The sequence below is a fragment of the Cimex lectularius genome, unplaced genomic scaffold (assembly GCF_000648675.2).
Source record: "Cimex lectularius strain Harlan isolate CLEC.00 unplaced genomic scaffold, Clec_2.1 scaffold236, whole genome shotgun sequence".
Classification (NCBI taxonomy): domain Eukaryota; kingdom Metazoa; phylum Arthropoda; class Insecta; order Hemiptera; family Cimicidae; genus Cimex; species Cimex lectularius.
The window spans coordinates 719,154-736,861 of NW_019392957.1; the positions used below are offsets into that span (position 1 = coordinate 719,154).

Here is a 17,708-nt window from a genome sequence, read left to right on the forward strand (position 1 = left end):
GTGGGAAAAAATATTTTTTGAAATTATTTTTATGACACTTAAACATCTAATAAAAACAGAACTTTTAGCTTTATTATGCTTGATGATAATGGTCTGTATTTCATGTTTGTTTTAGCTGTCACACTGCTTCCTTCAATAGTTAGTCTGTGCGTTATTTCATCAGTTGTGTCCTTTTTCTAAAATTTAAATAATTCAACCGTTGATTCAATAAAAGCCCATACTCAATGTCATTGACATCAATCAATTTACAAATGTTGTCTACTTTAATTCACTACTTTCGTGGTCCACTTGACCAATTAATACATGACAATTAATTAAGGTTTTTAGTTGGGATGAAAAAAAGTTAATTAATTGTCGTTGTCTACTTTGTTTAAACAATCACAACTATAAATATACAATGACCATTTTCATTTTCAATCTGATATTATATTTTCAGAGTGGGTCATGGGTTTTGGAACTCGAATTCTTCACTGATTATGGCACGATTCCGAAACACATATAAATAACTCACAAAAACAAAAAACACAAATGGAGACAGACCCAGTAAGTGACCCTGTGTTGCTCTAACATGATATTTTCAGTTGGCAATTAAAGTTTAAAATAAATAAAGCACTAGGTATAATATATTTTCATGCGATGATCATTTCAAATTGTTCTTGTTTTCCTTAAAAAAGAAAGAAGGAAAAAAAAAACAAAAAAAACCTCTAATTGCCCAAACTTAAAGTTGTTTCAACAGATTTTCTCACAATTAAGATAATAAAGTTATAACAATTTAACAATTCACTTGTTGTAAATGAGAGTTCTACTCACAGAATTGTTGTTTAGTGTTCGTCTATGAGTAGAACTATCATTTTAAAAAAGTGAATCAACAAACCCCACCTTTGTTATTTCTATGTGACAATTCTTAAAATCACAAAGATTGGGAACAACAAAATCATAAATCTAGAACAATTTATGAATAATTTTTCATTAATAGTTTCATAGCGAAATTTATTATTTTTTATTTATTTATTCTTTAAATTATTATTTGTGTGTTGTCCTGCCTATAGATATGTTGAGTGCTATTATTTTTGTATATTTGACATTAATCATTCTTCCCATTTTACTCCCTCAAAACCACTGGGCGAGATATTATGCCTGCTACATATCTTTCATACTCTTGTGTTCATTGTTTTCATTTATTACCATAATAGTATGCATATTGAGACTGGGAAACCCACAACACATTTGGTAAGAAAGATTTACCATGTTATTAAATGCTTAATGATATTGAATATACAATTTTTATAATTTATAGGTTGACAAATATTGCTGCTAGTACAATATCTAAGGTTCTCGGCTTGTCCTTTGAAGTAAGAGGTACTGAGAATATCAATAAATCCAAAAAAGGAATTATTGTTTTAAACCATCAGTCAATCCTGGATGTTCTCTGTAATAATAATTTTGTGTGGTGATTAGTGACTGTTATTCAATAATTATTCAGAAATTGTGAGATGCGGTCTGGTGTGATAGTTTCAGAAAAACATTTTTTTGTCGTGCCAACGTTTCGATCTTTATTGAGATCATCTTCAGGGCCTTGTGTTGTCTGCATTTCAGCAAAAAGGAAGAAGGACATCGCCAACAATGAGAAGAAACTCGCATCGGCTCTCAACCAGAGAACTTTTTTGCTGAAATGCAGACAACACAAGGCCCTAAAGATGATCTCAATAAAGATCGAAACTTTGGCACAATAAAGAAAATGTTTTTCTGAAACTATCACACCAGACCACATCTCACAATTTATGAATAATTAATAATAATTATTATTTATTTAGTTTTAACATAAATATATACATTTACTAAAGTAACGTGCATTATTACAGCAGCTGTCACCATTTTTAAATATTATGGGACATGTGTAGGAGTTGCAAGAAAAGAGGTGTTCTATTGTTGGCCTTTTGGTTTGGCTATTTATTTTAGCAGCTTCATTTCCATCAACCGAGATGATAGAAACACAGCTTTTAAAAGTCTTTCCAGTGGTGTTAAAAAACACTTTGAAAAGTACAAGGTATACCAGCTATATAAATAATATATTTATATGTATTTAAAAAAAATTATTTATTGTAGAACGGGACAGTATTTATTTTTCCTGAAGGCACAAGAAATAAAAATGGTACAAATTTATTGCCTTTTAAAAAAGGTAGTTTCAAGCTTGCAATTGAAAATCAAGTCCCAATTTATCCAGTCACAATTTCACCGTATTATTTTATTAAAGGGAAACAGTTTAAAAATGGTAATATTTTTTTGCAATTTTAACACCATCTAAATATAATGTTGTAAGATCAATCATTAAATTAAAAATATCAATAATAATTTCTAGGCAAGATAATCATTTCTCTCCTTGAGCCAATTTCATCTGACGAAATGACATTAAGTGATATTGATATGTTGACAAGCAAAACGCAAAACTGCATGGAGGAAGAATATCAGAGACTTTTCAAATATGTGACTTTGAATATTAAATAAAAATTTGCATTGATATTTCTTTTAATCAGTATAAATTGAATGACAGTTTGGTTGATTATGTTATATGATTTAACAAAATGACACAAATGTTTTTAAGCCAATAATAAAAGCACAAATATTTGTAAATACACTGTGTATAATATATATATATATATTTTTTATAGGCCGACAAACGGCTAAAGTCATCGCCGGCCCTCCATGTGTAAGTGTATATAATAAAAAATGAAAAGTTATTCAAAGAATGTATATTCATTTTCAACTTAAGTGCTCAAAATGAAAGTGAATTTTATGCAGAAGTTTATTTATTTTATTGCAGTTCAAACGATTAAAATGGCCCAAAACTGAACAATCATGAGTACAAAAAACAAACATAAAAATTCAGAATTTCAACACTTATTAAATAAAAAGAATACATTACAACTAAATAATAACTGTAATAAATAACAATAAAACTTGTGACAAGAAAAAATCAAACAAAAAATAAATAAATAAAAAAATTTTTAATAAATAATAATTATTTTCTTAACAGACAAGGAATCAGAGAAATGGTTCGTTACATCTCCATATTGATTAATGAGCCTAACTATCCCAGAAAGACTAGATTCCGACTTATAATTCGCTCTTTATTTTGAAATATAGAATAGCTCTCAGGAGCTGGGAAACCCTTTTACCAATGCAGGACAAGATCTCCGGTAATCAATCCTATTGTTAAACATCTTCCATAAGAACAAGGCCAAAGTCAAAATTCTTATCTCTTTCAAAGAGTCCAGTCCGATCAAATTCAGCCTTATCGTACAAACGAAGTCACTGGTGTGATGTGTATTCATTTTTAATAGAAAATATTTGGATACGTTCGTTTGTACCCTCTCAATCACGAGATCAGTGGATTGATCCAGGTGACCAAACAATACTTGCTTACTCCAAACCAAATGACAACAAACGAGTGATCGGTAGAGGATTTTTACGGCAAATACGTTTTTCAAATCTACCATCTGCCTTTTAAAGAAGCCAAAATTTTTCAAAGTTTTTTTTTATCAGTTTCAAGGTGTTTTTTTAAAAAAATAGTATAATCCCACTACTCAAGGAAATTTTTAATTGTGCTAATATTAAAATATGTGTTAGCTAAAAAAAGTAAAGGTCATCTTGCATTAACTCTCTCTTCTCACACCTATGGGAATCAACACTAACATAACAAAGAAAAAAATCTCGGCTTATTTGCATATAATCATTCTATGTAAAATCCACTTTAGTTTTCCAACTTCAGTGCAAACGGTCTATTGTTCTCAATAATATTTATATTTACAATTTTTGAAAAAAATTTAATATTTTGCTGAAATACTAAAAAATTCTGGTCTTAGAAATAAAACAGCCAAAATATTTAAATAAAGTCTTTTTTTTACGAGTAGTATAAAAGACAAATTATTTTAATTATTACATTTAAGAAATTATTATTATTTTATTGTTTGTGTGATTGTGAGACCAGGAATGTCGGTTATTTGGATTTTAGTACTAATCATTTTTATTCTTGATCAAAAAAGTAGAAAGTTTTCCTACTGTGTCCGTTGGGTATACTTTCTTACATTGTGCTTGATTGCCGGCACAGTTGCTTTTCCATATTTTGTCTTCAAAAAGAACAACCCAAGAAATCTCTGGTAATGATTTATTTATTTATTATGAAGCTTTATGTTTGTATTAATTTCATGTTAATAAATTTAGGATGTTTGGACACTTATCGGACATCATTTTCTGGTTGATGGGTATACAATTTGAATTAAGATCTGACGGAAAATCAAAGGTAGATGGTCATGGAATCATTGTTGTAAATCATCAATCCACCATTGATGCTTTATGTAAGATTGTTTTCAGACTATAGAAATTTAAAAATTGTCTTCACTAAAAATATTTTGTAGACTAATCTGTATTCTAATATTAACAGCAATTACTAAAAAAATGTTATAAAACGGTTTAAATTAATTATTTTTTTAATAGATATTGCATGGAAATCAATTGGTTTATAATGAATTTACATTTCTTAGCAAAACAGAAACTTTTAGAAGAGATTTTTTTCACATTGTTATATGCATAATGGATTCATGGTAAAAATCAAATAATTCAAATCAATTTTAAATAAGATGCTTTACTAGGCAGTTTGTGTTATTATGCTATTACTTCCCAGGCTCAACCAAGATGTATAGACATTATGGGGACTGTGTCGGAGTGGCGAGGAAGGAGATAAAATATCTTGGCCTTATGGGACCTTCGATGGTTATGGGCGGTTACATTTTTATAAACAGGGGCAATAAAGAATCAGCGATTAAAGAAATATCCAAAGGAATCGCTAATCATTTAAGAAATTATAAAGTAATTTTGATTTATTATGTATGATTTGAATTAAAGCAAAAAAAAATCAGTAACTTGATTTACAAAATTGTTTTTAGGATGGCAAAGTAATAATTTTTCCTGAAGGGACGAGGAACAAGATCGGAAGTGAATTTTTACCATTTAAAAAAGGAGCTTTTCGAGCTGCCATCGACAATCAAGTGCCAATCTTTCCTTGTGTTATATCACCGCTTAATTTTATCAAAAAGGACAAATATTTCAACAAAGGTTTGTTTAGCAATTGGTTGTAAATAATATAAAATATATATAAACTTTTTTCTTAAACAGGTAAAATAATAGTTACTCAGTTGGAGCCTATACCTACTGTCGGCATGACAGCAGAAGACATAGATTCCTTAATAGAAAAAACAAGAAATGTCATGGCAATAGAATATAAAAAATTAGGTGATGAGCTATATCCTAAAAGTTTGTAACAAGCTGAAAATGCTTAAATTATGTAATTAAAAATTAATTTAATAAATAAATTGCAAACAAAATACAATGTGGTATTTTTTATTTTCAATTTTGTGTGTGTGTGTGTGTGTGTCTTTTGTAATAAATTAATCACAATTTATCATTGTTTTATATGTATGCAAAAAGCTAAAATACAACCAGAACTATACATTATGCACCAGAACATTGGTTCGCTTCAACAATTTTATGTTCACAATTTGTCCTTCATCAGAAACATCAACAATTCCTAACTTATTTTTCAAAAATTAGCAGGCAAAAAATTAACTATTTTAATTACATATTTTTTCTTGATTCAAATTAGCATAATATTTGTAAATAATCATGCAATCTCATATGCTTGTTTTCTTTCCTTTTTTTATTTGTAAATAAGCAATCGTGGGACCATTTTGTGTTGTAGCGTTAAACAATAAAGAGCTTACAAAAATCAATTAATAGTTAGTTTATCTACATTTATATTCTGCCTAATTTGTACCTTAAGAACTCATATTTTTTATACTAATATTTTTAGGCACTTGTTATATAGAAATGAATTATATTTAATTAATATAAAAAAACATATGTTGTAAGGTTTCTCTGAGATATGTGGGTTGTCAAAGCTTAACGAATCATTTTAGTCTATCATCATAGGGTTGAACTGTCAAATGCATTTCGGCATTTTGCCATTTTCTGTGGATTGACTGTTGTCATTGCCCGTTGAGTAATGTCTGAAAGAGTGTCAGCATTGCCTGGCAGACTACACATGTGAGAATAGGCAGACCACAATCATCAGCAACGAACAAATTACACATCCATCACCTTGTCAGGCCTTAGAATTTTTTAAACAAATTGAACATGGAATTTCAATGATTTGGTAAAAACAGAAATAGTATCTTGATGACAAGTGTCTTTACTATAAAACTAAACTAAATAGTTACATGGTGGATTTGAGCTAAAAGTACAATTAATATTTTGTACTGGGCAGAAATTGTCAATCTTTAACTTCATGACTAATTATAAATAATAGAAAACAGTAAGTGTAAGTGGGGTTTTTGTATTTTATATTTATTGTCACTAATTACCAGTCTTAGATACTTTTTTTTAAATTGTACAATATTAGTCTACAACTTAGTATGGCATGTTAGACATTTTGTTTTATTTAAAACAATTAACAGCTGATGGATGTAACATAAGTTTTAAAAACTAAACCCTAACCATCCTTGTAATTTTTCACCAATTCCTTTGTAAACATTTTTAAAAGTAATTAATAAAACACATTTTTGTTGAATAATCATAAAACGACCCTATAATATTTGTTTCTATTTCTGAAAATGTGTTTGCCCCATTACTGCTCATTATGTTTATATGGCAATTTATTAATCAGATATAGAACCGTTACTATTAATGAATTGACATTTTAGGAATCATTTTACCAATAAGGAGTTTGTTGCTGATTGTCGAATCGTGCAGATAGAAAATGCTGATTATTTGGATTGTTCTTTTTATACTATTTCTCCTTTTTCCTAAATACGGAAGGTTTTCATACCTTGTACGTTGCTTTTATTCACTTGCAATGTGTTTTATTAGCAGTATGATACTTTTCCCATATTTTATCTTGACGAAGAAAAACCCCAGGAATCTCTGGTAATTTATATAATTTTTTTTTTTTAATTAAATCTATGAATTTTTTCTTTTTTAATTTTCAAATATAAATCCTAGGTTGTTTGGATACTCAGCGGATATTATTCTTTGGTTGATGGATTTAAAATTAGAATTAAGGGTTGTTGGGAAATCAAAGGTAGACGGGCATGGAATCATTGTTATGAATCATCAATCATTCATCGATGTTGTAGGTAAGATTGTTTTATACATGTACAATAAAACAAATTGACCACATCAGACTAACATATAGGCTCTCTTAATTAACTGAAGGCAATGTTGCACATTGTGCAGCGCCCACATAACTGTAAAACACTTATTGCTATAGTTATGCTATGGTTGACACAAAAAAAGGACAATATTACAATATCAAAGACAAAGAATAACGGTTGCAAATTTTTTTTTAATACCTGACGTGGAAAAATGCAAATGGTTGCATTTGACGGCCTTTCGCACATAGTTTTTCCATCTAGAATGAATGTATTTATTAGCTTGAGTGTTTGAAATGGGTGAATTTGTTGTGTTACTTAACACATTAATTTATTAAATTAATATTTTGTAATAGATGTATGGAGGATTAATTGATTTGTAATGGGTAGACTAAAACCGTCTATCTTCAGATTAGCTTGATTATAAAAGAATATTATTAGAAAGAACCTATCAGGAAGAATTTTCTCAACTAAAATAATCTCCATAATTCTTCATAGAAAAAATTAAATTGACAATCAAACGAACTTTTATAAGTCGCTTTCGGATTAATTTTCCAGGCGTGGCCAAGCTTTATAGATGTTATGGCGACTGTATCGGTGTGGCGAGGAAAGAAGTCAAATATCTCGCTCCTTTGGGCCCTTCACTCGCTATGGGTGGTTACATATTTATAGACAGAGAAAATAAACAATCAGCTATTAAAATTATCTCAGAAGGAATCGCTGATCATTTCAAAACATACAAGGTATGTTTGATAATCATATATGTTATGTATTTATTCCATTTTGGTGCAGTAAAAAAAACAACACTTGTCTAGTTCTATTTTTTCTTTTATTTAATGTTTTAAAAAAACTGTAAAAAACAAAAACTGTACACATTACAATGAACAAAATTTATTTCTAGGATGGCAAAGTTATGATTTTTCCAGAAGGTACAAGGAACAAAATAGGAAGTAATTTTTTACCGTTTAAAAAAGGAGCTTTTCGAGTCGCAATTGACAACCAAGTGCCAATCTTCCCTTGTGTCATATCGCCATATAATTTTGTCAAAAAGAACAAATATTTCAATAAAGGTTTGTTTAAATGAAATCGCCAATAATAGTAACTATAAAAAGCTTTGTTTCTTAAAAGGTAAAATTATAATTACACTGATGGAACCCATACCCACTGTCGGCATGACAGCAGCAGATGCAGATGCCTTATTAGAAAAAACAAGAAACCTCATGTTGGATGAATATAGAAAACTAGCCACCGAGCTAAATCCAAGAAGCTTGTGATTAAAAAAAAACACTAATTTTGCTTATTGTATACTCTAAAAAAAGAAACAAATACTATAAATTTGTATTATTTTTCTATGACTATGTGATAAAGTGATGTATGATTACTTCATTTTATTTACAAAAGTCCAAGTACAGTGCTCTTTCCCTAATCTGAACTTTGGTACTCTAACCATTGCAGAAATCCGAACTGAAAAAATTCAAGCTTTAAATTTAAAAAAATGAGAAGAGGGGGAGAGAGAAAGAGAGAGAGAGAATAAGTGAAAGAGAATGAGGGGACATATGAAAGAATACCAGCGTAGACATGAATTTTTGAGAATTTCTTTTATACAGTGAATCCCTCGCTTCCTTCACTACTAAAAAATGAAAATGGCCAGTCTATATTTTTCATGTTTTACATATAATTTATGTACTGATTAAAAATGTGTGAAAAAAGACCAAGAAACAATAATGAAAATGTTAAATAAATTTTTAAAAATCAAAGAAAAAGTGGCAATAATAAATATTCATATGTATTTTTTTAACACCCATTATAATCCAAATACTCCCATGCAGCAATCAGTTCAGATTTCTGAGGGAACACCGTACTTCAGAACAATTATTAGTTCATAACCAGCCAATCATTTAATTTACTAACAAGTATTTTAAAACTATACATTTTCATATGTGGTCTACTAAAACTTTATTAAGTTGAAAAAAAGTTAAAACACTAAAGTACATTTCTTGTTAGCATCAGTTTTGTAAATGTACAGATTTCAACCATAATATATACTTTAAATGGTAAAATAACATCGAGCGTTGAACTAAAGGTTTTAAGATCTGAAAATCAGGGGTGAGCTGAAAGGAAGTCGGTAAACAGTCAAAATTTAGAACATTTATTTCATAAAATACAATTTGTCTTAACCCTATTTTGATAAGTTTTTACAATTGTTTCATAAAAAAATTTGAAAAAAATTGGGGATCACAAATAATTTGGTCTTTTTTTTAATACATGTATTTTATGTTAAGATTCTTTAAAATTATTTATGCACTATTAAGCTAAACCTTTGAGAATTTAATATTGACTAGACCGAAGATTTATAACGTAAAATGTGCGTTGTACTACTTTAAAAGCTAAAAAAATAATTTCTCTTATACAATAATGACAGTCTTATAAAAAAGCTCAAAACAAAAAAATTTCATTAGATTAAACTCATTCATAGATTAAAATTGATCCAAGAAACATGACAAGAAATCATGCTGTTTGATTTAAAAATGGTGATGGGGGATTGTGACACCATATCGGTACGGACGGTATAAAGAACAAAAAAACCATCATTTGTTATAAATTAATCACATATAAGCATTCTTAATGTTAAATTTAAAACTTTGAGATCACAGGAAATTTGAATGGAATAATTTTTTTTTAAGATGCAAGCAAAAATAAACTTTTTAAAATTTGTTTTGTAGGCCTCAAATGATTCAAAAGATAGAATAAATAATAATGAAATTGAATCAAAAGAAGAGTGCGTTAATTAATTTCCTCAGAGGGGGGACATCCAATTAATTTTATTTACATGAAAACTAGTTGATTTTAATATTTCTTTAATGCCAACAATATAATAAAAAATTGGTAACCACTTAAAAGATTAAATTGAGCAGTATTAAATAATGAAGAAACTATTATACAGATATTATACCTATTTGTGAGCTTTTTTAATCAAAAATCTGTGGGTTTTTTGTTTTTTTTTAAATGATGTATTCATATCAAAACACTAGTACCCATTAGGACCTCTATTTTACTTTAAAAAGTCTTACTTCTCACTTTTTATGTACCACTGCAGTACAAACTAGAAAATTATTGTTTAAAAAAAAATCTGTTTCTTTGAGAGAGATTCGACAAATCAGTCCTATAATTTCTATAATTTTTTAAAATCCAGTTTTGTATGGTATTGTTAACTTTTAAACTAAAAAAAAAACTAAAAGCGAACACATTAATTTGTAGGATTTCATTTAGATGATTTTTAAGAAATGGTTAAATAATTTAACTTATTCCATGCAATACAATTCAAATTAATTAATAATTAGATAATTTTTCATCATTTTTTCTTTCAATTGTCTTTATTTTAAGTTATAAATAAATAAAACAAGTAGAAAATATTTAAATTTAAGAGCAGTTTGACTTTTTTTATCCCAATAGGATAGCAAAATTGTTGGTTTATTATAAAAGTTTTGACTTTGAAATACACCGAATTCAAACAAATAAATATTTTTCTTTTGCATTTACACATTTATCTGAAGAAGAATTTTTAATAAAGTACAGGATTTTTCCTTTTTTTTTTTTTACTCAAAGATAAGCTCAAAAACATTGAACACCATAATAAATCTTAGAAGATAGAGAAAATCTTAAGGGCTGATGTTTTTAATCTCATTTTCTGGGATTTGTTCAGAATGAATGTTTCTAATATGTTTGACAAGTTTATCTTTTCTGCAGTACGAAGATGTGCAGTAATTGCACTGGTACGGCTTGAAAAACGAATGGGTGAGAATGTGCCTTGACAATTCATGAGGTGAGGAGAGGACTTTCAAACAAATTTCACAAGTCGGAGGCTCTTTGTAGATGGCCTTCGATGTCCTTTTTGGCATTATATGGGTTCTCATGTGCCTCGTGAGCTTATCGCGCCTCGAGAACGCCTTACCACACGTTTCGCACGAGAACGGCTTGAAACCGGTATGCGTGAGCGAATGCCGCACAAGCTCCCTCCTCTGGTGGAAACCTTTGAAGCAGATTTCGCAGATGAAGTTCCGGCTTTTTTCATGGCTTGCTTTGTGCTTTGTCAAGTCCTCAATTGTTTTAAACGACCTGTCACACATCTGACACTGGTGTTTTGTTTCTGTCCAGTTCAAAGGATCTACATTAATAACGACATCTTCAGTGTCTTCACTCACTCTCTCAGGAAACTCTAAATGATCACCACCATTCTGCAAATATGAAAAATTTCTTGATCAACTACTCCTCAAATGTAATATGATTAATAAAATTATATTTGATTAAATTATAATTATATAAATTTATTTTGATTACATAAAATTATTATTTGATTAAATTAATAAAGTTTAGCTTAAAGGAAAATAATTTTTTACCTCATCTGAATATTTTTCATTTTCACGTTGAGAACCGGTCTCGGTTGAATCCTCTTCATAAGACTAAACAATAAAATTTATGCTACACCATAAAATTAAATTAAAAATAATTTAAATTAATTGATGCTCACGGAAGGAGGTAGAAAGTGATGGAACTGAATGTGCTTCGTGAGTTCTTCTTTCCTGTTGAACGATGTAGGGCATATATTGCACATATGGGCCCTCTGTTCTTTATGCAATTTTTCATGCCTGGTCAACTTATCTTTCCTAGGACAATAATAATAATAATAATCATTTATTTAATTACATTATTAAGTAGGCTGTACTTACCGATTGAAAGATAAACAACAGATCGGACAGGAGTAAGGTTTGACCCCTGTGTGTATAAAAGAGTGCCTGATTAGATCACCCCTCGTTGCGAACATTTTATCACACTCACCACATGAGAACGGCCTCCGCCCCGAATGCACTCGGGCGTGTTTGTTCAAATTTGTGCTCCTTGTGAAAGCTTTAAAACAAATTGGACAAACGTAAGGTCGTAAACCTGAGGGAAAATATGCAAAAAAAACAAATGGCCATAATTACCATAATCATGTAATACATGAATAAACAAAATATATTTACCTGTATGTATTACTAAATGTTTTCTCAAGTCAGATCTGTATGAAAAAGCTTTCTTGCAGGAAGGCTCCGAACACCGATAGGGCTTCACTTTGTCATGCCTAAGGTGATGTTTGAGCAGATGTTCCCTATTCACAAACGACTCACCGCAAGTTTGACACATGTGACAATTGCTTCCAGCATGTTCCTGTCTCCAATGAAGTCGCAATTCGGCTTTGTCTGACATAGACATTTCACAATAATCACAAGGAAAGGGACCATCCTAAAAAATAAATTGTTGACATTATTTATATTTGTTTTGTAAGCCAGTCCTCATCTTAGAAAAAGTTAGGAATAGTGTTAATATAAATTTAAAATAGTTGTGAAGAATTTTTAGAACAAATGTTTCATATGAGGTCATAAATTCACCCAGTAGGGAGCTAAGAAATGTTTCCTACAAACTTTGAAGACATAGAAACGCAACAGACAAATAGGCCCAAACAAATAACAAAAGTCTAAGAGTTAGTTAGTGTGGGAAGGTTGTTACAGGTCGCAAACACGGTACATCAAGATGAGGGTCACCGTGAATAGTCGCATCAGCTGGCTTGTTGCCTGAGACAAGGGACCAGAGGACTGCATCATGGAAACTCCTGAGAATTATGAGTTGTTCCGCAGCAGACCAGCCCTTGCAAGAAGGGAATTGACCACTGTCCTTCTGGCCCAACAGTTTTTGTTTTTCCTTTCTTCCTCCACCCTTGTTGGGAAACCGATATCAAAGAGTCAACAGAACCCAACGAGAGGACTCAATTAGCCAAATGAAGGATGGATGAAGACACCTGCAGAGACAAGAACGGCCCAAGATACAGGACTAGTCAATTGTAGTGTCTCGAAAGAAGAAGACAGAAGGAAGTCAGGGACTCAGTGAGAGCACACAGTCAACAGCAGCCTCACTCAGTCGGGGACTCAGTAAGAGGACTCCACCAGCAAAGACCTAGCCATTGCGACAAGTCGAACAGATTCGACTGCTGAGGATCCAGTAAGCTGTAGAAAGAAAATCCTGGATGACGCTGAAGGATATAGAAGCTGGTGTTGGTGATCATTTGGGATAAATCCTTGTAAATAAGCTCATCCCCAGGGCTAGAGTTGTTGCTGACTTGCCTTTTTTTCTTCTTTTTTTTAACTTTATTTATTACAATATTAAGACAGTTCAGTGGAAAATAAATGTTTATGAATATTATCTCTCTGGTTTGTTGAATTATTGAACCCTGCCTTCTCTCCGCACAAAAAGTTATTAAGCACATATGCTAAAGCTCTCCTATCTCTTAGCAATAAACACATAGACTGTCTGCATGTTTAATACATTAATAACTTATTACTGACTTACTTGTGAGTGAATAAGTTGGTGCCTTTCTAATTTTTTCTCATCGTCAAAATGCTTATTGCATGTCGGACAATTGTTAACACCATCGTCCGATTTTCTGAAATGTGTAAATAAAAGATAAAAAATTATTGATATTTAAGTAGTCATTTTATAAAACTATTTACGTTTCATTTTCATCTCCATTGATTTCCTCCTCGTTGTCACTAGTTTTCTCCTTTTTTATACAGTACTCTTCTTCTGAATAGTCATTTTCATTGACGCCATTGCATTGTCTTTCTAACATTGAGATGTCTTTGAACGTTTTAACACCCTTAAAAGATAAAGAACGATTTTAAGAAGTCCGGGTCACTTTAAAAAAAATTATTTACATGATATGACACGATCTGCCGAAGAAGCGCGTCCGATTGCTCACACTGAATCTTGAATTCGTTTATCTGTTCAACATGGTACAGACACCGGTGACAAATCAATGATGGAAGGCCATCACCTTCATGCATCTAAAAGATAAAAAATGTCTTTTTTTTAATATATAAATAATATGTATTGGAATCATAATTTACTGAATAATTTATAGCTTGTATTCATTTTGAAACATTAAAAATAATAAGAAAACAGGGCTTAATACAATTTAGTGGAAATACAAGAGGGAGATTTTAACTGTTTTATTTATCTTTAATACTTTAAAACGGATCAAATAATGTTGTAAGATAATCTACGGAGGATTGTCTAAGAGAATTAAAAATATTAAGGATGGCTACTTTTATTGCCTCTCAGTATATATTCCACACTTTAAATAATTTAACACTACTTTCATCCTGAAAAATTCTTTCATTAACAAGACTAAAAATAAATAAAAAAGTCACAGTATGCAGTATCTTCATCCATACTACAAGCGAAAGATATCCTAATGCTGCCAACTGGACTATACACCAATGATATTGCACTTTACTGTTCCTCCTGGAGGAATTGTCAAAAATATTAATATGAAGCACAAAAAAGTAAAGCATTTTTGCACTAGTTGGAAGCTAAAAATAAATACATCCAAAACAAGTTGTATTATGTGCCCTTGCCACTCCTGTAATATTTCACTTGAGGAAAAGTCTGTTAACTGGTCAAAGACGGTAACTACCTAGGTGTAACACATGACTTAAAGTTAACTTTTGGCACACACATAAATAATCTTGTAGGCAAAGGCAAAGCGGCAATACAAATTACTTTTCCTTTGCTCAGGAGGAATAACGCATTAAACATTAAATTATTAACATTCAAGACCGTAGTTAATCCGACCTTGCTATACACATACATGCCCATCAAAGTCGCTAGCCAAACAAACATTAATAACATGCAAGTAATTCAAAATAAATTTTTGCAGCTGGCCACCACCTCTGCCAGAAATTTAAGGCAAACATTCGTTCGTTCATTCCATACTACGAATAGCAAATGGAACTGTACAAAATAAATTATCCGTACATAATCAAAATTATGTCAACCAACAAACAAACTTATATTCATGCTTTAGGAGCTTTTGTATTTTTCATTATTATAATTATTATGTTCTAATTTTTAGTTTTTGTATAAAAAAGACGAAAGCTTCGACTGTATTCAAATTTAATATTCCTATTGACAGAATGATGCATTCAGCCAATAACTTTCCAAATCTTACAATTTTTAATTCTTCTTTTTCTTCGCTCTAGTCAAATGTGCACACATAAAATCTTGAATTATTATGTATATTTTAAGTTAAATTATCTTTCATTATATTCTGTAACAATAAAATATTTTTTGTAGAAATTATTTAACTTGCACTTCTGTACGTGCATACATATATTTCCATATTTAACTTATATAATTTCTAATTAAAATACTTAATATAATTAATTTAAATATGCACAAAATGCTCTTATTTTTACTTAATTAATCAACATATTTCTATGTAATCGTTTTCTATTATTTATATAATATTTTAAAATGTTATAATATTTCACAATGACAATTTAAAAATTTAAAATAATGGTAAATGTGATCTTTGTTTTGTATTGCTGTATTTTTATATTGTGTATTTATATATTTAAAATTGTTTTGTAAATTGGATTAATTCCGTAAAATATATTATTATTACATTATTTCCGTCAGTCTCTTTTGCAAATGGAGTTGGAAGGTCGGTTGGCATACTTGTCAACTCTCGACTGTTAAGTAGAAGACAGGGAGGAGAGGAAGTTGAGAGTTATAACCTCCGTGCAAATGCTGCATAAACTAAATAAGAAGGCATATCATAAAAATTGACCCCCATGCTGCTGATACATACGTCGATGTTGATGAAGCTCATTATCCTCTGAGAGAGGGGCAGAGAATTGTCGACCCCCGAGTTGCTAAATATGTAGGACATGACACCCTTCGAGTTTCTGCAGAGTCTGCATATCTCGCTGAGGTTGACGTCTCCGTCCTGGAGCTGGACGTCGTCGTGCCGGCCGAGAAAGTGGTCGAGCCGGATCATCGCCGCCGATCTTGAGACAACGGGCGCGGACGAGGCGCGCACCACCAGACTAGGTGACCAGGAAGAGCCGCCGGGGGTTGTTTTCGTTGAAAGGCGATAATAAAATCAATAAAGGCCCTGAGACGCCGCCCTGCTGGCCCTTAGCGTCAGTCGCCCCCTAGCGGCCCCCGCCGACCGCCCCACCTTTTCCCACCCTTAACACGGAGCCCTACCCCTAAGGGCTAAGGTCACTCCCCAGTCCCCACCGCAAGCGCCCTTACTTAAAGTCAAATACAAATGGTCGTCAAATTACGAAATTGCAGTTTCTCCATTTAAAAATTTTTTAAATTTAATTTGTTTATTAAAACTGGCCTTATTACACCAACCATTAATTTTACATCAATAGAATAAAGAAATGTTTATATTCTTATAAACCCACTGGTACAATAAGATTTATATTTCACTATTAATTAATTTTTAATTAAACTAGTTCATATGGCTTTGTTCTTTTTAATCTTTTGCAGTGTTTCAGTTATGTAGGAGTTTGGTCGCTTCCACATTGTGCTGGCATCTAAAATTTGCAATAAAACTTGTCCATAATATTCCAAAAAGATTCGGGAAAAAATTATAGAAATAGTCAACCCCTGAAGAATTGATGCCAATTTTTGTTTTTAAAAAATTCAGTTTTTCTCTCTCTCTCTCTCTCTCTCTCTCTCTCTCTCTCTCTCTCTCTCACACACACACACACACACACACACACACCCTTGCCCTCCTTTCTGTGTGTGTGTGTGTGTGTGTGTTGCTCTTTCTCTTACCCTGTTTTTGTGTTTGGTATGTACATATTGACAATTGTATTTATTTATACGGTCAATGTACATGTATATTTATACTAAAATATACTTCTTTTCTTTGATTTTTGTTTTCATTTTTCTTCATTTAATGTGTCGTTTAATTTTTTAAAGCGATTAAAGATATTTTCAAATCCTAATCCTATGCCAATTTTAAGTTGTTTATAGCTGGAAAATATTTTGCACATATGTATTAAGAATAACAATGCAAAATTAACATATTTACCAGAAATAAATTAGTTGAAAATGCATTGGATGCAGAAATATTGTGGATTGACGATCTATAACCACCTTCAAAATAAGCCTATAAATAAGGAAAATTAAATACAGAAATATGTACAATGAATAAATGTATAACTACAAGGAAGCACAATTTAAAAAAACATGACTTCTATAATGATATTAAATTATGTTAAAAATAAGTTTTTCCCTCCCTGTAAATTCGTATACACAAATTAGTATACACAATATATAAATGTGGTGTACCTTATACATCATTTGACACAAGGGGTTCCAGTTTTTGCTATATGAATTATATATTAATTTTAAACGTAGTAACTTCCTCCCACCATGAGCAATATCACTTTATCATCAGGAAAAAAAGGACATAAATTTATTTTTTATTTATTCATTATTTTTTTACTTCTTCTTATATATTTATAGTAAATTCGGCTGCATTGGGTTAAATAATCGACCCAAAATTGCACAATCTTCAAAAAAAACAAAAAACTTTTTTGTAAATATATTTACAATATATAAACTATAAATAAAACAAATAACTCGAAATAGTATATAAATAATGAAGAA

General features: G+C 30.7%; 3 protein-coding genes across 7 annotated transcripts; 2 read left to right on the top strand and 1 right to left on the bottom strand.

The window, feature by feature from the left end:
• Positions 1-335: 335 nt before the first annotated feature.
• Positions 336-8,498, top strand: LOC106666431. Its single transcript, XM_024229469.1, has 14 exons — positions 336-543; positions 1,050-1,230; positions 1,298-1,431; positions 1,863-2,047; positions 2,107-2,272; positions 2,360-2,503; positions 4,682-4,866; positions 4,944-5,112; positions 5,173-5,267; positions 6,809-6,978; positions 7,054-7,187; positions 7,761-7,945; positions 8,104-8,272; positions 8,331-8,498. The coding sequence occupies exons 2-14, from the start codon at positions 1,052-1,054 to the stop codon at positions 8,474-8,476; spliced, it is 2,061 nt and encodes a 686-aa protein (XP_024085237.1). The 5' UTR covers positions 336-543; positions 1,050-1,051; the 3' UTR covers positions 8,477-8,498.
• LOC106666300 (1-acyl-sn-glycerol-3-phosphate acyltransferase alpha-like) lies at positions 3,025-5,367 on the top strand. The gene is made up of 5 exons (XM_024229462.1): positions 3,025-4,157; positions 4,222-4,355; positions 4,682-4,866; positions 4,944-5,112; positions 5,173-5,367. The coding sequence occupies exons 1-5, from the start codon at positions 3,991-3,993 to the stop codon at positions 5,316-5,318; spliced, it is 801 nt and encodes a 266-aa protein (XP_024085230.1). The 5' UTR covers positions 3,025-3,990; the 3' UTR covers positions 5,319-5,367.
• A 2,248-nt stretch (positions 8,499-10,746) lies between the features above and the next one.
• On the bottom strand, positions 10,747-16,419 carry LOC106666434 (zinc finger protein 883-like). Of its 5 annotated transcripts, none has more exons than XM_024229464.1 (10): positions 15,886-16,419; positions 13,949-14,077; positions 13,745-13,890; positions 13,584-13,677; positions 12,224-12,482; positions 12,039-12,107; positions 11,930-11,975; positions 11,731-11,866; positions 11,600-11,662; positions 10,748-11,437 (listed from the first exon to the last, which is right to left on the bottom strand). In XM_024229464.1, exons 1-10 carry the CDS (start codon positions 16,072-16,074, stop codon positions 10,862-10,864), a joined length of 1,707 nt encoding a protein of 568 aa, XP_024085232.1. In that variant the 5' UTR covers positions 16,075-16,419; the 3' UTR covers positions 10,748-10,861. The 5 variants fall into 5 exon arrangements, with proteins under 5 accessions (XP_024085233.1, XP_024085232.1, XP_014249121.1 ...); XM_014393635.2 differs by having other exon boundaries at positions 12,039-12,143; positions 15,886-16,418; XM_024229465.1 differs by having other exon boundaries at positions 10,747-11,437; positions 11,930-12,143; positions 15,700-16,419.
• Between the last annotated feature and the right edge of the window lie 1,289 nt (positions 16,420-17,708).

What these genes read in the sequence shown, in the direction of transcription:
- LOC106666431 (XM_024229469.1), top strand. Translation starts at nt 1,052, where the DNA reads ATGTTGAGTGCTATTATTTTTGTATATTTGACATTAATCATTCTTCCC. An exon ending in GGACAAATATTTCAACAAAG is followed by an intron (nt 5,113 to 5,172) that starts GTTTGTTTAGCA and finishes TTTCTTAAACAG; the next exon opens with GTAAAATAATAGTTACTCAG. An exon ending in ATCATTCATCGATGTTGTAG is followed by an intron (nt 7,188 to 7,760) that starts GTAAGATTGTTT and finishes TTAATTTTCCAG; the next exon opens with GCGTGGCCAAGCTTTATAGA.
- LOC106666300 (XM_024229462.1), top strand. Translation starts at nt 3,991, where the DNA reads ATGTCGGTTATTTGGATTTTAGTACTAATCATTTTTATTCTTGATCAA. An exon ending in ATCCACCATTGATGCTTTAT is followed by an intron (nt 4,356 to 4,681) that starts GTAAGATTGTTT and finishes ATTACTTCCCAG; the next exon opens with GCTCAACCAAGATGTATAGA. An exon ending in ATCATTTAAGAAATTATAAA is followed by an intron (nt 4,867 to 4,943) that starts GTAATTTTGATT and finishes AATTGTTTTTAG; the next exon opens with GATGGCAAAGTAATAATTTT.
- LOC106666434 (XM_014393633.2), bottom strand. Translation starts at nt 16,074, where the DNA reads ATGATCCGGCTCGACCACTTTCTCGGCCGGCACGACGACGTCCAGCTC. An exon ending in ACATTTAGTAATACATACAG is followed by an intron (nt 12,144 to 12,223) that starts GTAAATATATTT and finishes ATTTTCCCTCAG; the next exon opens with GTTTACGACCTTACGTTTGT. An exon ending in ATCACTTTCTACCTCCTTCC is followed by an intron (nt 11,663 to 11,730) that starts GTGAGCATCAAT and finishes TTTATTGTTTAG; the next exon opens with TCTTATGAAGAGGATTCAAC.